This window comes from Amblyomma americanum, chromosome 3, assembly GCF_052857255.1.
Source record: "Amblyomma americanum isolate KBUSLIRL-KWMA chromosome 3, ASM5285725v1, whole genome shotgun sequence".
Classification (NCBI taxonomy): domain Eukaryota; kingdom Metazoa; phylum Arthropoda; class Arachnida; order Ixodida; family Ixodidae; genus Amblyomma; species Amblyomma americanum.
In genome coordinates this window covers 226,241,837-226,267,940 of record NC_135499.1, presented here as the reverse complement: position 1 = coordinate 226,267,940, position 26,104 = coordinate 226,241,837, and the positions used below count along the sequence as shown (strand labels likewise).

Below are 26,104 nucleotides of genomic sequence, written 5' to 3'. Positions count from 1 at the left end.
ATCAGACGCCTAGCAGGCAGCAACCTCACGTGCCTACTCAGCTACAAGCTGAAACGCACGCCGAAAGTCCCCGCAACGGACCGGACGCTAGCGACGGTATGAAGCCAGGCCGTAACGAAGGCATGTAAGCAAAGCAAGATGTGATCAAATGCACGCTGAGCTTTGCAGCCGGAAAACAAACTGCGTACGGAAAAAAATGCGTACTGCTGCAATTCCCACACAGCTGTGCAAAATGCCTTCCTGAATAAACTTGCAAGACAGAGTGGTCAAGACAGAGTGCAATAAGCGGCCCACTTATTTCCGAACCGCAGTGTGACCTCTGCATGCCCGTGACTTGCGACTGTGGGCAGAGAAAAGGAAATGGCGATAATGAGGATTTGCGCCCAACTTTTACTGTGACTAAACAAAACCTGTGTCGCCGGGGTCATCTAACGGGTGCACACCGGTTGGAGGTGGCATGGAGGCCGGCACGCGGCTCAAAGCGCATTTCAGCAAGAATGACCGCCTTTCAACGCGGTTTCAACAAGCAACGATATACTTCATAGATGCATCACTACTAATGACGACATGCTAGCAGAAATGCAACCGTATTTTTGGCTAATACTCTAGTTGTAATCGGTATAGTTAACCCTAATTGACCCAACATTTCCACCCAAGGGCAGTGAGCGGACGGCGGCGAGTAGCTTCGGGCAGCGGCACTTACGTGTTGCACATAGCACTGGCAGTAACTTCGAGTTAGCTCCGTTAACCTTAACTAGAGAAGCGGCAGGTTTCGCCGCTTTAAGCACGCTAGAGCAAGCTCTTCCCACGACGCTCAACATGGTTCACCCTTGCTCCGCACGAAGGACGGACGAAGATCCGACGAGCAAGTTGGAAGAGGCGAGGAGGGAGCGAAGTAAAAAGTAAGTCACGTGGTATGTTTTGGTGCAGGGTCGCCAACTTTCGTTTTGGTACCACTGCTAAGTTAAAAAAACAATTTTTATTTCACTAGTTTACTTTCACTTAACCTCAGAATCTATTTCTTGCAAGCTTGTGAAAATTTTTAGTGAGAATTCATTGCGTACGAAGGCCTTACGATTGTCACAACTTTATGTGAATTATGATACGTAGAACTTATACGCAGAAACAACTGTTTGACGTTTAATCGGACCTGTGTTACGAGTTCAAAATTATTCTATTTGCTTTGCACAGATTTGATCTGAACGCATTTTGGCGGTCTGTTTTCTTTTTTCGGCGCTAGTTATATGGCAAAACGGGTAGAACTGCTTGCCACTTTTGATGGTGTATGCTAAACGCGTCCACTAGGGAGTAGCACCAGTCACAAAACGTTCGCGCGCTCGCCATTCGGCGGGTCCTATTTGAAATTTTCAAATTGAAATTGCGGTTATCGCGGCTATATAGCGGCGTTACTCTGTTGCATTACATTTTTTGGTTATATGTGTTATTGTACACGTTCGACGGTTTCCAGGCAGCCGTCGTTCGGAAAGTGGTGCTGCATTTGATCTGTGCCAAGAACAGGTTGGTCCCACTCCCGTCAGTCGGCGCCGTTCAGTGGACGCCATGACCGGGTCGTCAAAATCGAAGCCGCCCGTCGACTTGTCCCTTCAAGCCGTGCTGATATTTCAAACGGACAAAGACATGCACTCTGTCGAGAATCGCCTGGCTTCCTTCGATCAGTGGCCGCTGACGGGCGACTGCATGTGCACGCCCGAGCGCATGGCTGAAGCGGGCTTCTACTATTGTCCTACAGAGAACGAGCCCGACCTTGCTCGCTGTTACGTCTGCTTCAAGGAGCTCGACGGCTGGGATCCGAGCGACGACCCGTCCAAGGAGCACTCGCGCTCCGTTAACTGCGAATTTGTTCGCTTGGGCAAGAAGGCCCGGGAAATGACTGCCGTCGACTACATGCACCTCGAGAAGGCCCGCACCAAGAACAGAGCCAACAAGTTCGTGGAGCTGCACCAAACGGAAGTCGCAGAGGCTGTGCGCAAGGTCACCTACGAACTGGGCAAGGTGCGTAGGAAGATGCGTTGACCACGATTTCGTCGCCCCATCCGCAAATCCACGCATTTTTTCCTAATCTTTTACCCGGCGTTATGGGTCCGTGCTCCGTATAACGTGCACTTACTGGCGAGCCAAGCAAATGGCGCTTTTGCATCGTCAGCCGTTGTATGCTGCGCTGCGAATTTAGGTGGCGCCGATGCGACTTGCATGCTATTCAGTGCTTTCGGATCTCACCTTTGTGTTATGAAGTAGCCTTTGGTGTCACCAATAAATGTGTTGCCAACAGGTCATTCTTGTGTTGAACCCTTTTTTTTTTATTGTTTGCTGGGTTACAAAATAGATCAAGGCACAGCTCAACAACTGAGATCTTATAACAGAAAGCAAATGTACATCTCACGGCAATAATTTTGGGGACACAAACAAGATAAACAATGTGCAGATTTCTTAAAATGCAGTCTTTACACAACATAACAAAATACTTGAGAATGCATTTGCTCCTCTCCATCATAAACAAAAGACTTGAAGGGCCTGTTGACGAATCGCACATGGCCAGGCCACAGCTAAACTTTAAAAAAATGTCAGGTCATCTCTGCAGCATGAACAAAAAAATTCATTTGGTGACAATAAAATACATATTTACAGTATGTGATGACTCCGGATGCTGTCAGCATGCAGCAAACACAATGGGGTAATGTTATCTCCTCTCAGCCCACAGCTAGAAGGGCTGAAACATTGTAGCATATGAAAAATGTGCTATTGTCACATTTTTTTTCTTCCTTGCTGCCCCCCAAAGACTGACATACTGACACATATCCAAATGTGATGTTATGTACATATTCATAGTGGTAATGGGATGAGTGCAGCCTCTTGGAACCGCACACGGCTAATGAACACCGAAAGGAAAGGTGATGAAAATCATGGTACCACACGTAACCCCCTGAACCAACTCGCTGGGCAAAACAATTAACGGCCCTGAGAACTGGTCCTGGTACACAAAGCTAAACCAACAAGCGACAGCCTGCCTCTTCAACGGCACAGGGCTGCACACTTCAACAAGAGTCACTCCTGCAACTGTGCACACAAAGACTGGATGAAGCAGCTGTCCCGATGAGATGCACTTCATTCATTCTTCTGACAGTAGAGCTCTTTGAGTGACTTCAGCTCGTCAATGAGTGCCTTGTTTTGGTTCTCCAGAACGGCGACCCTGTTTTCCAGGCACTTTATGTACTCCTTTTTCTTCCGCCGGCACTCCTTGGCTGCGTCCCTGCAATAAGCACAACCTGTCAGCACATGATACCTCCCTGCAGCCTCTGCCAGGCAGCTTGCAAGCTTCAGTCTTGCCAAAAATACCTGTTCTTGAGCAAGCGTAGCTCACGCTTGCGGGATGCCTCCTCTGCAAGCGACTGCTGAGTCTGCAGGCTGGCTGCAGGTGCCATGACCACACTCTGTGCCAGCGCCTGTGACGAGCCGCCCGTGCCCGTCGTCCTGATCTGGTACGCTTGCAGGTCAGCCGCAGATACCGTCACTGCAATAAAACATCTACCCAATCAACCACTGGTTGCTACCATAGCCAGCAGCTTGTCATTCGCATTAAAAGTACTATAAAAGAAGTCATTAAAACTCCACAGCACACATTTCAACATGCCACCTACTAAGCCCTGGTAAGGTGCTGAACAAGAACACATGTTTGGCATGCTCAGATAAAAAAAAGAAACATTGCAGGCATTGAAAACAGATTTGATCCCAGACAAAATGCTTTTAAAGAATAACAATACACCAAAATCTGGGTACTCGTGTGGTGTAATGGTTATTTCTTGGGTGAATAATTGCAACTTCACCAAAACTTTCGCTAAAGTCACATTGTGGTGTCATTGCAGTGCGGGCCAAATGGCTCCTCATCTGTGCTGATTTGTGTGTGGCAGTGTGTACACAGGGCAAACTAGCAGTTGCGTGAACATAAGGTTGAGACAGCACATCTCGTCACTTCATCTTAATCAAAACAATTAACATGCTAATGATATTCAGAAAATTCTAGCTCCTAATGACACCTTCAATTCTGCAGCATACAGAAACCTTTTGATTTTCCTGCTAAGTGCAAGACTTCGAAAAGAGGTTAACCACCATCTTGCATAAGTTTCTACATCTTCATAAATGCTAATTTTATCCTCGTAGTTCCCGATTATTTGTCTGTGTCCGCATGTGCAACAATCGAAGTGCAAGCAGTGGGTGTGCAAAAAAAATGAAAATAAGCAGGTCCGGACCTGGCACAAAGAACTGCCCGTCCTGCCCCTGGGCATACTGGACAATGGTGCCAGCAGCTGTGCCCGAGCCGGCATTGGTCATGGTCAGCGTCTGGAGGCCCTGCAGGCTGCCCTCTTGCGTCACGGCTGCCAGCTGAATGGCCGAGGCTGGTACCACTGCAAGGAAAACCACCCACATGACAATGCCCTGCACTTTTTCACATCCATCTGCTGTCTTGTGAGCTCCATTCAGCATAGTACGTACCACAATATTCAGAGCCAAGTATTATTTCTCACATTTCACAAGTACCATTGCCGATGAACCACCTCCCCACAGCCATCTGTCAACGGCTTGCACTTTTACAGCACAAGCACTAGCCTTGGGTCATTTTTCCCACAAGCAGGCCACGTTGCACATCAGGTATTGACTTTTGGTTTTGTTTGTATGCTTGAGACTGAATTTTTTAGTGCAGTTAGCATTTTTATTTCCATGTTAATTATTTTTGTGTGCACAATATATTTTCGAAAAACCTAGGTGGCAGCTTGGTAGCACAATCTGTAAAAACGACATGCTTTTATTAAGTGTAACCATGTTCGCATTTATCCCAGCCACCATGGACCGCTTCACTTGTTTTTTTTCTTCATGCCCAGTATTCGGCAGTGCCTGCAGGTGGCATTGCACCAAATTTCATCGTTTTCGACCATCCACATAAGCAGATTGTGGAGGTTTGTAGTTCGCAGAATCAGGCAGAATGTTGTAACTGCTGACCTGTGCGAAAATGATGCCTCACAGAGAGGACTGAGGTAGCTCTGTAGGGAGTATATGGTCGTCATAAAAAGCGAAACGACTCGACTGCCATTACTATTTATTGTACTCGAACATATTGTTAAATACATGGACGTTTAATGTTTCTCACCGTGGGGAGTGCTCCTTTAGCTCGCTGAGGAAGATCACCGTGCTTCTATAGTAAAAAGCTCCCTTTAACGAAACGTCCATTAACTTTCCCATGTAACACCTCATGCCTTTGAGGCAGGGGTATTAGGTTGGTTTCAGTGCATGATAGCTATGCGGCACGGAAAATGACTACAACAGATCGAAGGCCACCCTCAAGCACACTCCCTGTGCACATCATCATGGCATTAGCATCATCAGTAGGTGCCCAATACCGTGCAGCCAACCCATCTCCCCACACAAAAAGTGGTCGAAGAGTGCCTGTAGCAGAAGCACCACTGGAAGTGCTGTAGCATGTTGTTCTGATAGATCAAATGTTCCTCTGAACACAGGTTCAATAAACACGAACAATAGTGCTCTACTTTTGCATACAATTTTCAAGGGATGTTTGGCTGTTTGAGATAAATAATAATTCTCTATGTCCACGCTTGATATATCTGGGCTCGATTCTGGCATGCATCCACTTCTGATAACTGCGTTTCACACATAAAATGACACACTACAATGCACTTTCTCGAGACGATAGGTGCATGTCAGCAAGCCTGGCAGAATTGCTTGACTGCAACAGCTTTCACTCAGTCTTTTAGTAAAGTTTTAGATGCCAATGATGCTTGCCAGAGTATGGATGGTCATGAGCACTTTAAAGTGGGTCTGCATGCATGCTCATTTGGCTGTTGTAAACTGCAAAGTAAGCCCCCAAAATGTCAAGGCACTAAATTTCGCTAGGCAGCCCTCACAGAGGTTGCCTACCTTTGAGCAGCCCAGCGGCAGTGTGGTACTGGGCGCCTGCCACCGTGATGGTGTCTGGGTCGTCTTCCTCCTCTTTGGATTCAGCCGCGAGTGACGCTACGGCACCCTGTGCCTCGGTGGATGACAGCTCGTTGAGAATCTTGCGATATGATGGCCGCCTGGCCAGTATTTCTCGACGCTTTTTGGAGTCGTCTTCTGCCGTGAGCACAGCTGTCTCCCCTGAGGCATCCAGTTTGCTCGCAGGAATCAACTGTGAAGATGAACAGGATGCTTACATAGGGACCTCGGCCAGTCCAGCTCAAGCCAATGTATGTTAAAAACACGAAGGCTTCTAGCTCAACTGAGCAGCAAAATGCTGCTACAGGTGACAGCCCACTATGCATACAGTAGTACATCGCCAAGCACACTACCCATGTAAACCCTCTAACTTGGTTATTACTCAAAAACTGAACAGATAAAAGGCACCAAAGCTTGTATCTGCACTGTGACGCCATGAATAAGGGCTAGTTACATAGTCGGCCTCTTAGGAACCAAAGATGAACAGACAAGGCAAGTGACCATTCAAATGATACTTCCATTAATTCACATTAAGAATTATTAGGATGCAAAGTCAGCAGGTGCTTAATATCTTTTGCTTATAAAAAATTTAAGCACGTGCAGCAATTGGCAGGCAAAAATAATTGTCAATTCACTATGTAAAGCTCCGTGTAAAATTTTACATTCTGTTTCTATAAAAATGCAGCCAATGCAAATCAGGGTCAAACCTGTCCCGAGCTCAATAATAAAGCTTTTTAATATAAACCTGCCCTGGCTTTGCATGCAACATGTGGCCCCTGCGTGCAGCATACTGATTCCACAACACAATGCCATGCTCATGCTGCACTGCACCTGCTTAGGCTTAAGCACTGTACAGTGCAGGCATGCTCATTCCTACATACACTCAATAACCTACATCTGACTTGCCACAGTCAGTTATGCGGACCATGACTCTGATCCCATGTTCTTTCTCCCCAAACTATCATTGCTACCCTTTAGAAATTTTGGTGTAAAGGCCAAAACAAAACAGAACAAACAGTAAATGCACCTGTCTCTCCCTCATACATATCAAGACTTTCTACTGAAGTGCAGGCTTCACTACAAGTTACATCTGACCCACTAGGCATTTTGAGGTATCAGATGGCTGTCCTGCTATCATGACCTTTAATGATGCTCTAGCATACCTCACTTAAACAGCACTTCAAACCTTACAAACAAGCTCTTCGTCTGTAATTTTTTTGCATTCAAAATAAATGCAGAGCAAGCACAGAAACAAGGCGTTTTGTTTCCACAAGCCTACCGTCACTCTATTAGCCACACCCTTTATTGTCTGTATGTGTCTGTTTCCAGGAAATGATTATCACAAGAGCAGACTGCAGGGAAAAAGTTCCGAAACCACAAAATCTAACTGCCTAAGCCTAACAAGACCCATACATGGGTTGGGAGCCAATTCACCGCAATCGACAATGTGACCCAGGATAAACATAAAAGCAACAGTTGTTCAATTTAATCAAACATGGCTTGATCAAAAGCAGGTTCCACTAAGTGTGCACCTGTAGGATTTATATTCACATAATCTAAAACTGTGCACTCTGTATGCAAGAAGAACTTAAGAAAATGTAACACCCATGGAAAACATTCACAGTGAAAACAACTGCAGCATAGTTGAAAGGAAGTGATGCTACGCATATGATGAAAACAATAGTTTAACTTTTCACGTAAAGAGTACAATGGGTCAAGCACTCGAGCCAGCTTGTTTCAGCCTCATCAAAATGCCCAAACATGGGATGAGCACGGCATGAAGTCCATTCTCCCATGCTATGCACACAATGGTTAGTATTGTTAGCCACACACACACACACACACATTGACACGCATGCTTGAAACATGAAGCGAAAATATACATGCAAGACATGGCACTCATGCAGTACTAATCATGGCAAAATAAACAACCTGCATAAAGCCTATGTCTTCGCATGCTTAAGCACACGAAGCATTCCACTTCTCATAAAGAGCCCGTATCTTTAGGTGCCCTAATAGGTCCACAACCTGTCAAACCTGAGGAGCCAGAGGTGCTACTGGAAAGCACTCAACATGTCACTAGTCAACACCTCCCACTTAATACATTAACTGGTGCATGTATAGCTATTCAAACAAGAAACAGATATAGTTCAAGCTACTTGTGTTAAGGTCAAGGTGCTCGCTCCAAGCTGGCCAAGATACCAATTTTGGTCCTTGCTCTTTCAAAATGGTGGGGGCAGAATAGGGGGGCAGGCATCCTAAAGCCAATACAAACATTGTCCGCAACTGCACAACATAATGTGTGCCTGAGCTCTAACAACAGATATACCAAATTTTTGTGCTCCAATACATCTCTAGAAGAACAGAACTTTTTGCTACTAACTCTGCTAAAGGAAAGGCATCTATCTGGATGCTAACAGATTTCAACCAGTTCAAGAAAACGATTATCAACAATGTTAAACAGGAGTGAAAAGTAAAACCCAGCAGCCAACAGCTGATTGTAAGGAAGCTCCTATCATGAAACTTTTTCTATACACACACACAATGTGGTAGCCTGCCTCCTTTTGGAAAGAATACAGCACTGTGATGATGAAGTGTCTACCAGTTTTGTCACATAGGATGTGGCTAAGAGAATCATCCCGCTTAACAATGAGGATAAATTTCAACTTGCACTTATTTTTTGCTCCTTTCTTGATCTTTTTTTTTCTACTACACATCCTGATGTTGCTACACACTCGATTAGAAGTCACATGATTTACACTACCACTTTCCACTCAGTCATACATGTACTGCTGTACAATTTTGCATCCTCACTTTAAACTGCCAAGCATATCATCACTGCCTGCTATTGCAGGCAAGCGAATCAGGTAAAGCAGTTACACAATGCCTCTTTCTGTATTCAAGACAGATTTTGCTAAACAGAAGACAGGCGTGTCATTTCCCTTCTGCACTGGGCATAAAATGCTCGACTAGCCAATTACGCAGTATGAACATACCACTCAACATGGAAGTGCTGTTGCTCACAAAATCTATTTCTCCCTCAAACTGTAGGCTGTCTTAGTCTGGCCCCAATAAAGGCCAAAGCTCACTCATTGAAAACAAAAATGTCTCTCTGCATGTAGACCAGCTTTTTAAGGAAGCTTTCTTTTTGCATTTACACAGTTTACAATAAACTCTGAATGCTCTGGCTGGCAACAGCCCAAAAGATGACTCACGTCTACGGTCACCATTCATCTGAATCAATGGCACATATGCGGGTTCTAACTGACCAAGAACAAGGGCCAAACTGTCTGCCATTTTGTGTGCCAGACTTCATGATCAACTGAGGCCCAGGTGGTCACGCAACCAAGACGAAGAATTTAATGTTTAGAGAGCCACATTCTTTACAGCTAAATATTAAGTTTCCTTCACAGTATAACAAATCGGCATAGCTTGAAAGAGCCACAGCAAGAAAATCAAATGAACCGCCTAGAAGGAAAAACTGTTCACAAAGCATGTTGCAGGCAGGCAATAGCATAAGGGCCACCACTCAGTCAAGCTTGCACTTAAGCCCTCACACAATGCTCGCACGAGCAAAAAAGAAAAACAGAAAAAGTAAGAGAGAAACTGAAAGAGAACTGAAGGAGTGGTGCGCAGCGCAGGCAGGAGAAAAGCTCCCAGCAGTGTAAGCTCGACAGAAGTGCATCTGCAAGTCCAGGCGGTGTTACCTGGACGGGGTGGACGCCAGCATCACCGTCGGCACTGTGGATCACTGAGCCCTTATTTACCAAAATGACATTCTTGCCCAACTGGAAAGAAGCAAGCAGAAAAAAAGGGGGGCCCCACTTGGAGCAAGAGCAGTGGCGGCAGCAGCAGCAATGGCAACCCCAACACTCTACACTACTTCATAGTTCTACAAAAAGAAGACTGCTGTCTCACTCGAACCTATCTTACCCTGATGCAGACACAGTAAGCGAGTTCCCGACAGAGGCCTGCCTGCTTTCAGATGACTACCTTGAAAGTGTGCAGATCCTGCACCTTTAGACATAGTTGCGTTCGGCAAATGTACAACCATCTTGTGCGACTGTCGACTGAAACAAGCCTCAAGCCCTCCTGATAAGGCAGAAGCGTACATGGCCAAACACAAGCTAGCACTACAACTTAGGTAGCAAGGAGAACCCAGCGATATGTGTCGAAATAAAATGGAACGAAATATGGAGCAGATGCCATAGCAATTTCTCTGATATAATGCCACTGAAAAATGGTTCTTTTGCTGCAGTGCACTAGGGTGGCGGGTTGTATACAAAGGTTACCGAACATTCACATGATAAAACCCACCCTTGGACTGTTCCTTCAAGTTCCTAAAGCTATCATGTATGTTATCAGCTGGCTGGCTTAAAGGCCTGAAAACTAGTTTCAGAAAGTGCACACCAAAAAAGGTGCAAGCAAATTGATCATGATGTGAAGGTGGCCTGTGTACAGAAGGTACAGACAGCTCAAGCTATGAAACAGGCTTTGCAGACGCGATGCTTACAGCAATGAAAAATGCATTGCAAAATTTAAAGAAAAAGAGGGGCAGTATAGAACCAGTGTGCGCTTGAAATAAATGAATAACCACAGCCCTCATGGAAAACAAATGGCTAAGGTCACAGTGCACTCAGTCCACGGGATGAGTCAGCTATGATAGGAGAAACAAATGACCACAAACAAAAATTAGCAGCACCTTCGTCCAGGCCTTTTTGCAAAATGTCAGTGCACTACATGAAATTCATGGACATTCATACTTCTAGCAGCACTAATAAGTTATGAAAATTGTAATTATGATGCAACACCAGGGCAGCTAAGTTTACTAAAGAGAACATTACAGCATGTGCACCATTATAGGCTAGAAATCCACAAAAGAAAAAAAGAGTGAAGATGGGAAAAGCTGATTATCGTGTTAGAGCATATGTACAGTCAATGTATAGGAGTCCGCTACACATGACACGAGTAAGCCAAAACTCAAGATGTAACAAAACAGGCAGATATACACACAGCACAAAGGAGACACTCGCACTTCAAGAATGAGATTAATTTCCTGCTATCTGTCTAGGGCCCGACTGCACCCTCTTGACATTCACAGTTGCCACAATTAACTTCTGTCAACACCAGTGACAGTACAGTCATCCATTAGAAAGTACTACCTGCCTAGTTTCTGTAAACCTCAGAAAGCTATGCACTACGCCTGTCTGTGATCCAATGATGTTAGCTACAAAAAATGGTACTTCCCAAACATTTGCCCAAAAAGGGTCAATGCCTGATTTGCCGGCACATTTAGCAAAAGGACACCACAGTCATTCTCAAGGAACGCTTGTGCACACACAGTCCCCACAGAAACAGAACAGTCGCACACAATGGGGACAGCTGTGCCTCCAGTGGGCACACATGCATACCTGGGCCGCAAAGAGTGACCCCAAGAGAGTGGTTGAGACAAGAGAGCATGCTCACCGTCTGCAGGGCAGCCCCTCCAGCGGCCTGGATCACCGACTGCTGGTTGGGCTGAATTACTGACTGCACGTGCATGGGTTGGTTGGGGATGGACACGTGTACTATGGACACACCTCCACCCGGCTGCTGTACTGCCAGGGCCTGCGTTGTGGCTGAGGGGACAACCTGCATGAGAAACAACGAGACACATGACATGGGCCAACCGGTCAAAAGCCCTCAGCTCTGCACCCATGGGCTGATGGCATGCCCATCCTGCTGCACCAATTTTCTCAAATTAGTGGTGCTACTCCTGTACGTTACTGTCGCCCAGTATTTGCATCCAGCCACTGCCATGCACTAGCACATTTTCTAATGACAGGGAAAAAAAAATCTTCAAAGCACACTTTACCCCGCAAGACTTGGACAGTGGCTATGGCAGTTCAGTAAACTCACCCTCTCTCTAATCTTTAAATTTCATACAGTTCAGTGTTGCTATCATGTACAGAAAGGAAACACTGCACATGCCACCCCAAATGCTGCAAAATGCTTTTTCACTTGTTGAACAATCCCTTAGCACATTCGTCCTCTGACAAACAGAACAGAAGTACTTGGTGGCTTTAGCAGGACAGCCGAGCTGGCCTGCTCAACTTTTCATCGCTGATGGGTAGTGAAAAAGCAGACATCAAAGAAAGCAAGTAGCTGCAAGCTTTAAATAATTACAGTGCAGCTATCAAGCTGTTTCTGATAGTAAAGGACTTGACATTAAAAAGCCTTTCACAAGTAATGTTAATACGGCTCCAGATAATATTGCACACACACACACAACAAATAAAACAATTCAGCTGTAGAGGAAGGTACAAGTGATGATAGAAGTTAACAGGGCACACCACCATCCCTATTTAAGCATCACCTAATGGAGATTGAGTTATAGCATGTGCAGGCTGGTCATGATAGCTGCTGCAGTTTCTCATCAGCACACAATAAATTTTGCTTTCTGCTAGGAACAGAAAGAACAGTGTGTTCCATTTACTCATGTAAGCACCTGCACTCAGAATTGAAAGGTACTTGTAATAGTTTAGTTTATGGGGGTTTAACGTCCCAAAGCGACTAAGGCTATGAGAGACGGCGTAGTGAAGGGCTCTGGGAATTTCGACCACCTGGGATTCTTTAACGTGCACTGACATCGCACAGTACACGGCCCTCTAGAATTCCGCCTTCATCGAAATTCGACCGCCGCGGCCGGGATCGAACCCGCATCTTTCGGGCCAGCAGCCGAACGCCATAACCACTCAGCCACCGCGGCGGCTCGTACTTGAAATAGTAGAATTTCACCTAAATTAAAAGGCAACACAATGCAATCCAGAAAATGCCATGCCATCTGTGGGACATCTTTACTTTCTACTTGCTGTTAATTTATTGACTATCTTAAAGGACTGCTCAATCTATTACCTTCTCTAATTTGAAGTAAAAGTTCCTTCCCCCAATTATTTTCTCAATATCTTTTTTTTACCTATCTATTATCTCAAATTATTACTAACTTTCCTTAACTAAATAAAATTCTCATGCCCTCCTTTTCCTCGGACTGTTATTGGCTGCTTTCTAAAGACCCACATCTCCCTGGTTAGCATGCGCACACACACATACTTTGCATACACTGCAGAAACCTTGGCTTGCAATGCAATTACGTACTCAACAATTAATAATTGAATATCTCATACTATACTACGGCTTATACACAATACATGCAAAAATTAAGGCTACTTTGCTCAACTGAACATGCCGATACTATCCCCGAAATTTACATGCGAAGGCCTATGAAGATCACGCAAACCAGAGAAAATAAGCCGTAGCACCACTAAGCAGGCATTTTAACAAAACCAACAGTATCTGACCCAAGTTCCACTTTTCAGGGCAATCGCTACTGCAGTTTTATTATGACAGAGCACAGGTTTGCTGGTGCCAGCGAGTTTTAAAACCAGGCAAGGAACTAAGATGAAAAAAGGAGCCCCTCGTGCAAGCTCTCCGACCTAACCATGGATGAAGGAAAGAAAAAAAGCAAGAGAAGAGACAAAGGTCACACATGATCCAATAGTCAGACCGCGTGGTGTCATCATGGAGAGCCAGAAAGGGAAAAGGATGGACACTATACAAACCTGAAGGCACAAAGACTTAGTACGTGGCTCAAACAAGTGGGGTCTACAGCATCTAGGCAGTCGGCACAACTAAACAGTCAGAAACGGCATGCACACTGCAAGAGTTGCCACCACCTTTTGAGACAGCTGCATGCTCCATGATAGATGGGTGCCATCTGTGCATGCATTGTTGTGGGAGGCCAACAAATCCCACCCAGATGGGCCATTTCAAAGCCACTTGTGGCTCATGCCAGCATGTACAGAAAAAGCATGCCTAAAGACACCCCTGCACTATACAGAGTGGATGTTTCCAGCCTTCAAAAACCCTACGGAACTGGGATACAAGCAATATTTTAAAGTCATTAAACTTACATATATACAGCCCTTGTTGAAAAATTAAAATGAACAGGCAATCTCCATGCTGTGTTTCTCAATGTACATACGCCTAAATGGGCATATTCTTGTCGTGAAACAATGACCATCACAACGGGCTTCCCCCATTTCCCCAATGACACAAGAAGTTGCATGGCAACTCAGTTGCAAATTGCAATGTGCACTGCCATATGACAGCCTCTGCCATTTTCAGTGCTTGAAAGCTCACAAATGCATGCATTGTGAGTTGGCCAATTTCTTGCTCATGCAAAAGTCGTGCGGGTATAAAAGTGTCAAGGCTTGACTGAAACCAGGAAGCAGGCTGAGTGGACGAGTAAAGGTGGTGCTGCCCTCTGTGGGCCAGCCCCCCCACCACAGAGCGAGCAAGTAACTCACGTTGAGCTGCTTGACCTGTGCCGGGGAGGCAAATACAACGGTGCCGTTGGTGCGCCCCTGAGCAGAGGAGACCACCACCGCGCTGGGCGCCGGGCTGGAGCGTGCTGCCGTGGTCGTGTTGGTGGCACGTGAGGCAGGCGCCGCACTGCTGGTCACCACGGTTGCTCCTTCTTCCATCAGCACTTCCATCTACAGCGGCGACCAGGCAAGCGTGGTCACCAACCACGGCAACAGCACGCCCGGCCACCACAGCGGTCACAACCCCTTCCGCCCGCCCCTACCTGGTTCCACCAAGCTCTGCTGACAACGCCAGCCAAACTTCACCACTCATGCTTGAGAAGCTCCAGCATGACCAGACTCAGCTTCAACATGGCACAACCAAAAGCATATTGCTGCCACTGGCCAGTGCCATGGCTCATTTTAGCAACGGCTTAGAGACAGCAGGGGTGCTGGACTGAAGAGAATTTTGCAATGCGCCAAGGTCGGCACACAATGTGCATTTCTCAGCAGCGCAGACCCCAGCTCAGTGCTGGGTCTCAAATTTTTCAGAGCTTTCATCACTTAATGACAACATTCTTCTCAAATGCCTTCAAGAACCCTACAGGTGGAGTTAGTGCAAAATGTACTCAAAAGTTTCTATTTTTGTTATCTTGGCAACAGTCACGTCAACACCTCAATAACCCATGCTTATAGGGTGAAAGCAGACACTGAGCCTTAAAAGGCACCTCTTGATGCCCATGCTGTATAGCAAATACCATAAAAGGCAGCATGAAAATGTAGGTGAACCGGGAAAGCTGAGCCAACTAAAAACAAAGCAATGTTATGCCATGGGGGAACTATTTCAACTGTTCTGACAAAGTGTAACAATTCAATAAATTAGTATATTCATTATGTGACTTATTATTTGGGTGCACTGCCTTATTTACTGATTGCTGAACGAACTTCTCATTGCCAAAAAAAGGTGATTAAAGATCAACAACGTGCATGCACGCAGTTTCATCTTAACCACAGCTTTATAAAAAAAAAACAGCACTAGAGCAAAAAGTGCATCTGCTTTCAGCAACGACTTTTTTGGGGATAAAAACAAGGTTTTCAGAGTGAGTCGTCAGTCCTCATGATGGAAAAATTCATTTCTGCATAACCTCAGAAGGCTCGACAGGCACTGGGCAAATGCAGATTCTTGTCGTCGACTGTGCAATAAGTCTTGTACGAAGTTTCCCCTCATTTTGTGGCCTGCGGCTTTTTATTACTGAGAATGAAGACCCAGCTGAAGGGCTTAATTCGAGATCCTGGAGGTGGTGATATCCAAGTGGTAAAGCCTCAAGGAACAGGAAGTTTAAAAAGCGTTCCAAATGAAACTTTATGAAATGACCTCAATTGCATGTCACTCCATCGGGTGAAGCTATAATAGCCCACTTCACAGTCGAACAACCTGGGTTGGTATAACAATTCCTTGCTGAATCAATTCCATTTTTAATTTCCGGCCCTTTAGAATTGGCTGAAGCCGAGCCAAGCACTGGGCTTGAGTCAAAAATGAAGTGTGAACACGAGGTGCGGCGCCGTTTTGTTACTGTTGTTCAGTCGTTAAGTCGCATCCGACTCTTCATGACCCATGTACCACAGTATGCCAGGCCTTCCAGTCTTCTACTGTCTCCCGGAGTTCATACAATTTTTTTCATTATATCAGTGATGTAATCTAACCATCTCATCTTCTGCCGTCCCATTCTCTTTGTGCCCTCAGTCTTTCCCAGAATCATGGTGGGAAATTCAAAAATGGAATAGATTTGATTTGAAAATAATCACATTATAAAGACCCTGATGTTGTTCCTTTGCACATATGTTTCCACTCGGCCAAAATGCAGTTTCAGTTCAATGATTAACATGCGTTGCCAACTTCAAGGAGCATGTCCCTGGTGCCCCCTGTTTCAGTGTATAATGAAGCAAAGAGTTTAATGCAGTGGCCTTCGAAAGGCCACAGAAAACTAGGATACTGAACATGTGCAATATGTTAGGCATCGCTTTGTTAGAGGCAATGTTCATCTCCCAGCTGCAATCAATCTATGTTTTTACGCATTAATCCTTTGCAGTCCCTTGTCGGGCACCTCCTGACAACACAACACGGCCATTCTGGTCTGCCGTCAGGCACCACACAACCAGCTTTTCCGCAGTTGAAATTCGTGCATTTTTCTCACTGCGCACAATGCGCCACCTCTGCCCTAATATCACTGAAAGAATTGAATACATAAAGAAACGCCAATAACCATTTTATGAGTTGTTCTTGCATAGTCCTTGTTTTCTTTCATGGTGCTCAAAACTGGTAAAATCGTTTCAGACTAGAATGGCTGAAAAGTGTGTAAAAATTACGGACTGCAAAGGGACTACAATAACAGACATGAAAAAAAAAAGGAATCACAATAAGGGACCACAAATGGTTTCAGGCTGCTAACAAAAGCAGTGGACCAGCCTCCATGCTCAAAAAAAAAAAAAAAACAGTTTTACATGTCGATCAGCCTACCAGGCATAAGTCCAGTAAGCTTTCTGCTGCCATGCTCAGCCGTTGAGAACATACCCAAGAAACTGTGGCACCTCATGCCCAAGAGGACTAGCAAGGTCGTGCCAGGAAAAGAGGAAGCCCCCAAAGCCACTACGTGTGTGCTACAAAGGTAAGTATGAACAGTCATACTTCCTATTCCTCTTCTGTCCACAAGAAGAGTGCCTCACTTTTCAGGTGCTCTTATTTTTAACTGCCTGAAAGTTCTGCTCCCATGCATAATTAGTAGCCACAGCACCACCAATTTTTATGTACGCAAAGTTCACTTTAGTCAGGCTGAGAACTTAAAGCCTCAATGCTTGCTTCTAGAAAGATCACCTCAGGGTGAAAGGATGAAGACCTTTTTAAATACCAAAGAACTGTGGGAGTCCAAATGAATTCAATACACCAATGCTTTGCACAACTCACTGCCATCTGTTTTGTTTTTTTTTCAGATGCAATTTGAACTTGGTATGGGAAGGCATTGTTCCTCCCAAAGTCTTAAAAACATGAAGGAGGCAACTCGTAACTCAAGTTTCCAAATTCAGCCACAAAATCAACATAGACCCTGCATGATGCACCAACGACCTACAACTTCTGCTCCAAATGCCGTGCCCTGCTCTATGAAGTGAGATCATTAAGTTGAAGAGAGAATGTCTAGCCCTTGAAATCATTCTTCATGGACATGACCAAAACAAGTGCTGAACACCCAAGGCTGGTTCACATGCACATACAGAAAGGGCATGGCACTGTTACTAAAAAAAAGTTTAGTATGTCATTTGCAACAGCATACCAATTCCATACTGGCATTAATTTTCATGTGCCAATTTCGTCCAGTCTTCAAGGTTTGTGTCGGACACCCCGTACAAGTCGAAGTCGGGTCCACTCGCTCTCACCTACGATTGCCAGAGCGTCTTTCTGCATTGAAATACGAAGCTGTAACAAACCGTATACAGGGCCCATCACTGCACCCATTTTTAGTCCACAGAAGTGCTTGTCCATACATTATTCAGTTATTACTGCTCCTTTCTAATAGCACTTTTACTCTAGCAGAGAAACTCCTTTCTCAATAAACAATTTTGGGCCTTTCATGACAAATATAATTTACAGATTAGGTCTTGTGTGTGGGGAGCAGCCCAAAGCCATTTACAAATCGCATGGCAGGATCAACTTCAAGAGCATGAGAATTTGAAACTTTCACACTAATGGAAGTGCTCAAATGCTTGGATCGTGGAGTATGTCACTCTGGGCAAGGCTGACTGGGTAAATTCTAGTGCATAACCATTTCAGTGCTCTGTTGCCTCTACAAGATGCCAAACCACCCTCCCGCCTTTATTTCAGAAGCTCATACTGAATAAGCTGGGCTTCTTAGTCCCACTTGGCTGCTGAAAATTACATATGTCTTCCTATAGCACGTTATTTTTTTCGTGACAGAGTACATAATTTTATTAGTGCTGCTATGACACAGCTCTGCATATCAACAGAAAAAAATGTGCATGTATGTACACAAATGTGTGAAGTGCGCCGCGATCGGGACGCAAATAAAACAGCAGTTCTCCAACCAACGTTTAATATTCATGACACACAGCTTGAGCAGCTCATTCCGCACAGCGAAAATGCCCGCAACAGCAAGGTTTTCCGATGTAGTCTCGCGCGGCAGTTTACGTAAGGGTGTGACGTAATCACACTGACGTCACGAGATGACGCACGCGATATTATCGACTCCACGTTGGCAGAACGTGTGCAGAAACGCATCCATATGCGACCATATTAAAGAGCGGTGGTGCTTACCGTTTTTGTAACTGTTTAGAGCCCGGTTTTACGACGAGGAAAATGCAACAAGATTTATCGCCGCATCAGAGGCAAAAAAAAAAAAAAATCCGCTAAGCGCTACCACTGAAGGGGCGTGAAAGATAACAGCTGCAAGGGCACACATACAAACGCAGTCCACAGTGGAAGGAAAACCGCATCCAAGTTCTACCCGCAAGGCAAGGCTGCGAAATGGCCTACGCGCCGAGCGACCTCGCAGCCACGTTGCAAAACTATTTGGCTCAAGGCCGCTGGGCATCACGAGCGCGGTAGCGCCGCGCAATACCTTCCGTCGTCGTATTCTTAAACATCGCTTTGTGCAGCTAAGGGCACACAGGTCCTCACAACCGATTCCAAAAATAAAATTAGCTGCTTAGGTCAGACGAGCGCTGCGCGGTTACTCGCGATATGCGCAGACCAGCGGCCTTGAAAAGGCTGCGCGTAAAAAAAGACACTTGTGATCGGGCTGCGCAAAGATGCAACAACCACAAATCACACAAATAATCGATTAATGAAACGACCATGGTAAGATTTTATGGCCAACGACGTCCGAAGACCAGATTTCGCGGCACGACTTTGAATCGCCTGCGACGAGCCGATGTCTACACAACAGGCAACCATTCCGAACATCCACAGACACAATCAACACAACACTGAGCATGGCGAAGTGCTGCTTCCTAACGAGCGAAAAAGATTCACCGCGCGCAAATGAATGCGCGTTATAACGCCTGTCGAGCCACCACAAGTTCCGCGATCGAACAAGACGCGATGCATACCTAGGCCTAACGTATACGCACGCGTCTAAATTCAGCGCGAGATTGCAGCCCTGGCAATCTGCCATATTTGCAGTGATACCGTGCTAGACTGCGACCGTACAGTATTCTAAAACCACAGTCGAAAATCGGCTAATTTCTCAAATGGGTACCGAAAAATGCCACCACCGCACCACCGACATCATGCCCGACTGTTATTGTAAGAAGGGGCGACGCAGGGCACTTACCAGTTACGTATTTCTCGTCACCAAGTTTGCCGCAACCCGAGTGGGCAAATTGGCAGAAACGTAGGAACCACGTCAAAGTACAACGACGTCGTCACTGAAAGCAGGACCACATCACCCTCGCCTAAGAGTCCAGTATTCTTGCGCGCTACGTCACAAAAGCCGCTTCTCATTGGGCGATTCACAAGCGACGCACACGTGACGATCTTCTGCGTCACCGTCATTGGATGGCTTGTGATGATTCACAAGCCATGACGACATGCAAGCCACGCATGTACAAGGACAATAATTTCCATTGCAAAAAATCACTATTTCTAGCATTAATATAATTCGACGTGTCAGCGAAGTTTAACAATGAAGTTGAGAGATAATCGAATTTTTTTCTCCTTCCCTGAGAGAGAAACGATGCTGCCATGAACGAAGCACTCTTTTTTATTTCGGAAAGTGATGGCCGCGCGTGCGCAGGCAAGGTACAGGTTGAGGGCGTGGGCTGAAAATGGAGTGGACAGCGCCGGGGAGGCATGTGCATCGGTGCTGTGCCTCGCGGTGCGCTGCTGGATGTGCAACTACCGTTCGTTCTACAGATGGTTCCGGGAGGGGGGAAATGCTTCGTCGAAATGTTTAATCTCCGATTTGAAAAGGGCAGCCGAGCTGCATATCCTTCTTCACACGTAAAAAAATATCGCCGCCTTCCGCACGATGTCGCGCGGCGATTTACGAGCAAACCGAGGTACTGCATGTAACCACACAGCATGCGAAAACGTTAGGCGATCGATTGGCCATCGGCATCGAACGGTTGCTACCAGATTGGCAGCTGCCTTGCGCCCGATAGGCGCGTCTTGGGCCCACAATTGCGCACAACTGAGTCGCGCATTCCACAAATCCGCCTCGCATTCCACAGCGCCTGGCCGCAACCGCTCATGACCATCAATCGGTTTTCAGAATACGGTGTTTTACATTTAAAATTCCTCAATCTTTTTTTTTCCCCTATAAATCGTACAATCTATGCCACATCCGATGCGCCGGAGTGAGCGCAAGAATTTTGCGAAACTTATGGCCGCATGCCCGGTGCACAGTGATCAGTCCTTGCACCTCAGCCACACTTGTTGCTTGACCCTGGTGGTCAGTTTTCTTTTTCACAGAACCAATTCAGCTCAGTATTGTTAATTCTCTTCTCTGTGAGCATATTTTTGGCAGGAATGAGGCACTTGATACGTGTCGTGCATATATGCCAGCGTGAACCTTGCTCAATAGTCTTGTTGAGTGGGAAAGACCACATGCTATGGTGGTACAGTTTCCTCGCAAGGAACAACTTGAGTGCATGAAAGTTCCTGCAGTCTGTCAACTGACATATAGTAAACTTGCCTCCTCCACTATGTGCTTATTAGCTTGCCTTTAAATTAGGCATCCATTAAAAATATATAGCACGAAGCTAAGAGTTGTTTAAAATCTTAAGTATATTCATAACTGCAGCCATATCAGACATAAGGTTGGTTGAGCAGTTTCTAGGCATTACCTGGAAGGCTTCTCACATCGGCAGCAACTTGAGTTAAAAGTGAACATTTCATATTCATAATTATCAAGTATATAGCATTGAAACAGCCAAGCTATGTAGACCAGGATATCAACCAAATATGTTTGAGTGAAATGAATTCACTTCTTTCAGTGTATTCTGGCTTGCTGCTGAAGTGCAAGGCTCGCATTGCAAAAATGAATGAAAGCTAACAGATATAGCTGCAAGGAAATGCCAGCAAGGAATAGGATGGCTGGACAGTTGCCAGGACAGGACGAAAAGAAAATAGCAAGCTTTCCTCAATCGCCAAGGTCGACTGGCCTGAATGGCATGGAAAAGCAGTTTGGCTTCTCTCGCTGAGTTAAGTGAAGCTAGTGCTGGTTTCCCTTCTGTGCCATGTTTTGTCGTGCTCTGGGAATGTGTGAAAAGTGAACTGTACACGCTATGTAATGTTCCTAAGGAGGGGAAAAACGCATTTTCGTGTTTGGCAGCATACTAAATTTTAAAGCAAAGGTTAAAAGTCAAGCCATTTTGTACTCCATGCAACACTCTGCATGTGTAGCATGCATGGAAAATAACCTGACGGTGCCCTAATAATGCTTAAAACTGCAGCTGAGTGCAAGCTGGGCCAACGCCACTGCTTTTTTTTTTAGCAATGCACACTTCCATTGGGGCCTACCATTAGCCATTGAGCTAAACCAGCAATAAATAAGTAAAAAATGGGGTGCTTGCAGGGGGACAGCTAAGGAAATTATATTTATTTCAATAATTCATTCTATAAATGGGTCCTCACATTTTTTTTTTCATTTTATTCTTTTCAATTCATCCAATGCAAGGCTCCAAGTTCATCCGTAGAAATAACTGGCTTATCTCATGCTCCATATAAGTTTTGCGGCTGAGAACTGGGCAATTGATAGGACATTATTTTAAGTTAAAGGTTAGTTATAGCTAGTGTCATATTTTGGCCTGAGGCTATGTCACTACCAAGTTGAAGATGAACTTCTGGTGCTAAGATAAGCTCTTCCACATGGCTGCATGTATACGTGGGTCTTTAGTTGATTTGCAAATGCAAGCTATGCACAGCGTATCTTCTAGCCGAAAATTTCTCAGATGTTTCAACAGAGCTCACGATTATTTGACTGCGCTCCTGTGACTGGGAACTAAGCATTAACCTCTTTGGGATGCTATGTATACAGTTGTGTACATAGCTAACTCGCAGCTTTTTCTGAAAGTATGCTACATCTAACAGGGATTTGTTTGTTTCTGGTGAATTTAGTATCTTTTGTATTGCAAATAGGCGATTTCTTTGTGTCAACTAGAAAACAGAGTAAACAGTATTTCTCGAAAAAGTTTGCTTTGCGGCACATCCACCACCATTTCATTTCATGTGGAAAGATTTAGTCGCCAGTAATTTTTTTTTCTGAATTTCTAGCTTCATATGCATCTTTGAAACAGAAAATGACTCCACGATCACTTGGTTGTCTATCTGACAAATTCTAGTATTTCGATGCTGCATTTTTCAACCATTGTGACTCTTTGTATGAAATTTTGTACATCCCTCTAAAAATTTACTGTTTGGGTTTTGCATTAGAACCCTAACAAAATAGCACTCTTGAGACATAAATATTTGTGGCTAAATATTTGTTTTTATTTGAAATAATGAGCTCCACCTAAAATTTGCCAAAATTAATCACAATATTAATTTTTTTTACCTTCTCAAACAGAGAGTTTACTTATTATATGATGCCAGTAATGTCACAATTAATATCTTATCTCAAATCTCGCATCATCTTTGACAACTATAATTATTTCTTGCAGAGAAGCAAATGCAGACAGAAGCGGCATTTACATGACGGGGTTGAGTTGAGGAGTTGAGTTGAAAACCGGTTACTGGGTTCATGTAAACACCACAGAGTCGGGGGAGCGAGTCCAGTCAACTCCGCTGCAGGCGGGTGGGTTGACTCGCTCGATCCCGAAGGCAGATAGCATGTAAACCGGATCGTGTCGAAGAGTCGGGCTAGTGGGAGGAAAGACGATGAATGCGAACCTGTTCTTCGCTTGCGCCGTCATGCCTCCGATACAGCGGTGCCGAGCCACAATCTTGGAGGCTGCCACTGCCCTCTCCTGCTGCGCTGCTCGGCGCTTGGTGTCGCTGCAGTTGAACTGGTCTCGACTAGCTGAAACCAAGTTCATGTAAGCACAGTCGTTGAGTTTAGCTGACCTTGCTCAGCTCGATCCCCTGACTCGACCCCCACTTCCACTTTCGGGTTCATGTAAACGAGGCTAGAGTGAAGTGAAGGGGGGTGTAGGTGTAGGAAAGGTGGGTAGAACCAGTGTACACAAAAACGGAGATAGGCTAGCCCAATTTTCCTCATCATCTTTTCTTCACTTCCTTATACAGTTACCTTGTAAAAACAGGATTTCAAATAAATACTGGTCTCCACATTGTCATCCCACTGTTGAGTAATTTACTTTTGTAGCGCTACATCTTTATTCAACTCGCATTGTGGCATATAATTCTGTCCAAAAAGAGCAAGAGAGTTCACTCTAGCACAACTCATAGCATTTAGCACAAAGCCCGACTACATGTTCATCCTGCTGGGTGGGGTGTATATAGTAGGCTTGACATTTGACAGCTGGGCCATTTATGATTTCATAGGTTTTTTGGCATTCAGAAAAGGCTGCTTGCTAGCATTCACTATCATTATTAGCAGACTGTGCACTAAAAGGGAGACGGGCATTCATTATATGAGGGAAAAAGAAACTGCACTTTCTGACATCCAAACTAGGGGCGTATTCATTATGCATGCATCCAATATGTGAGTAAATATGGTATCTGCTAATTGCGACTGCTGTTCATGGTATGCGAGGTTTAGCATCCCAGCACTTCAAACGGGCTCTTAAAGGTGTCATACCCAAAACATTCGGATAATTTCAACCATCTGAGATTCTTTAACATGCACTGATAATGCACAGAACAAAGGCAATGGTTACAAATTTCGCCTTTAATGAAATGTGGCCGCTGCAGCCATGATTTGGTCCTATGGCCACGTACCCAACAGCAAAATACTTAGCCATTGTGCCACTGTGGCAGGCCATGAAAACAATTGCAAAGGGAAGCTTATTGTCAAGTGCAGTGTTGGCTCTTCTCTCATTAATGCGTTTTGTTGGGAAAGTTGGTAATGGCTTCCTAAAGTCATCCTTTTCTAGTGACCATTACAATGCATGTAGTGTGCAGCGTAGTGTTCACTAGAAAAAGATGAATTTATGGAGACTCTTCCCTTTTCACACTGCATCACACATTTCAGGAAGACATATTGTTGCTTCGGACCTGGCGCAAGTGCTCTGTCTGTGCCACTGCCCTCTTCTTCATCTTCGTAACATTATGTCAAGCAGACAGTTATGCCTAATGAGTTCCTGAAACGCTTTTTCTGCGCTTTGCAACATTTCCTTCATTTGCTTGCCATCCTTTAATTGCTTTAGGAATGCTTCTGCCAACTCACTAAAAATAAACGGTCCCCACTGGCCAGCTTTCATGAAGGGGGGAGTCGCAACATAATTGAGTGGTCCTTTAAAATAGAAGCTAAAAGTGATGCAACAAATCAATGATAAATTGGTTTCATGTGTAAGCCATGCACTACCAGGTGAACTATGCAGCATATGCTACTAATTGCAGGAGGAAAGAGAAAATCTCGGAGATGAATAAACTACACAAAGTGTGTTGTAGGAATTCTCTTTAGCATTAAATCGCTCCTGGTACAGAACACTACACCTTTAGCTAGTAGGTGAAGAAAAAAATTCACAGCGACACCGCACGGCCTCCCTGCTTAGTAGAAACAGCGACAAACCGGCGGCTGGCTCGTGAGCCGCGTTCGGGCTTGATCTGGCTCTGGCATTAAAGACCGACCTCATTCTTGGGTTCAACCCTCCGTCTGCCTGCACGACTCTCCTTGGGTCATATATATATATATATATATATATATATATACCAAAAGTGATTTCTGGCAGTTGATTTGGTGAATATAATATAAAATCACCAAAAATTGAAGAAACATAACAGGATTTCATTCACGACGTTTCGGCTGGAGGACCAGCCGAAAAAGGCTGGTCCTCCAGCCGAAACATTGTGAATTAAATCCTGTTATGTTTCTTCAATTTTTGGTGATTTTATATTATATATATATATATATATATATATGACACTAAAAAGGCACAAATGTATTAACATGATCGCTTGTTCCCTTTCTTTAGCAGCAGTGGCTGGCTGTACTAGTTGTTAGATGCAGGCAGCGATTCAAATACATGACAGCAGTACGGCTAAATATGGGGTGCTTACTTATTCTTGGTAGACGCCCCTTGTCTGGTCTCCCATGAACAGGGTTTGTTCGAGAATCCCATAATATTTGGGGTTATTTGACCTCAGATCTCCTTGCACCATAATAGACTGTTGGATCCTTCAATAAAATGTGTGTGCCTCCCTTCGTTATGATGCCAATGCAAGGAAGGTAGCCAGCACCTTACACGTACAGCACATTACAAGCTCCCATTGATGCTGTGCCATTACTAAGACTGCTTCTGCTACTACAGTAGTAGGGCTCTTCATAACATCCTCCTTTATGCACCGCTAATTGCCATGTTTTCCTCTTCCCACTTGCTTCAGTGTGCTGGCAGATGAACAGGTGCGCCTACGTACCATATTTTTGTATGCTGAATACTACCGAAATATCAAACAAACCATTCAGAGCACTTTTATCTTTCAATAATAGGCCTCCGTGGTGTTCTGTATGCATTGTTACAAGTTCTGGTGTATACAGTCGATGCGGCCAATTTTGGTGGCAAAAAAGTTCTGAAAAATAGTTGAGCTTTTGAGTTCAGCCCATCAGTCAACCACCTTATAATACTTAAAG

The 26,104-nt window shown here is 44.9% G+C and overlaps 3 protein-coding genes across 10 annotated transcripts in view; 1 reads left to right on the top strand and 2 right to left on the bottom strand.

Annotated features, from left to right (window-relative positions):
* Positions 1-899, bottom strand: part of ATPsynbeta (ATP synthase, beta subunit) — a 36,085-nt gene extending 35,186 nt beyond the window's left edge. The window contains exon 1 of one of the 2 annotated variants that reach the window (XM_077660335.1): positions 704-899. In XM_077660335.1, coding sequence (XP_077516461.1) covers positions 704-821 — 118 coding nt within the window. In that variant the 5' untranslated portion in view covers positions 822-899. The remainder of the gene's footprint in view (positions 1-703) is intronic. The other variant, XM_077660336.1, reaches the window with a different exon arrangement.
* A 419-nt stretch (positions 900-1,318) lies between these two features.
* Positions 1,319-2,294, top strand: Det (baculoviral IAP repeat containing deterin). The gene has a single exon (XM_077660344.1). The coding sequence runs from the start codon at positions 1,561-1,563 to the stop codon at positions 2,032-2,034; it is 474 nt and encodes a 157-aa protein (XP_077516470.1). The 5' UTR covers positions 1,319-1,560; the 3' UTR covers positions 2,035-2,294.
* Positions 2,295-23,369, bottom strand: CrebB (Cyclic-AMP response element binding protein B). 7 transcript variants are annotated; one of them, XM_077660337.1, is made up of 9 exons: positions 19,688-19,787; positions 17,672-17,796; positions 14,349-14,537; positions 11,470-11,634; positions 9,711-9,791; positions 5,947-6,196; positions 4,266-4,421; positions 3,355-3,529; positions 2,295-3,268 (listed from the first exon to the last, which is right to left on the bottom strand). In XM_077660337.1, the coding sequence occupies exons 2-9, from the start codon at positions 17,696-17,698 to the stop codon at positions 3,124-3,126; spliced, it is 1,188 nt and encodes a 395-aa protein (XP_077516463.1). In that variant the 5' UTR covers positions 17,699-17,796; positions 19,688-19,787; the 3' UTR covers positions 2,295-3,123. The 7 variants fall into 7 exon arrangements, with proteins under 7 accessions (XP_077516463.1, XP_077516464.1, XP_077516466.1 ...); XM_077660338.1 differs by having other exon boundaries at positions 17,672-17,814; positions 19,688-19,764; XM_077660340.1 differs by lacking the exons at positions 17,672-17,796; positions 19,688-19,787 and adding an exon at positions 23,245-23,369.
* Positions 23,370-26,104: the final 2,735 nt, after the last annotated feature.

What these genes read in the sequence shown, in the direction of transcription:
- CrebB (XM_077660337.1), bottom strand. Translation starts at nt 17,698, where the DNA reads ATGAAAATTAATGCCAGTATGGAATTG. An exon ending in CACAGGTCAAGCAGCTCAAC is followed by an intron (nt 11,635 to 14,348) that starts GTGAGTTACTTG and finishes TTTCTCATGCAG; the next exon opens with GTTGTCCCCTCAGCCACAAC. An exon ending in GAGGGGCTGCCCTGCAGACG is followed by an intron (nt 9,792 to 11,469) that starts GTGAGCATGCTC and finishes GCTTCTTTCCAG; the next exon opens with TTGGGCAAGAATGTCATTTT.
- Det (XM_077660344.1), top strand. Translation starts at nt 1,561, where the DNA reads ATGACCGGGTCGTCAAAATCGAAGCCGCCCGTCGACTTGTCCCTTCAA.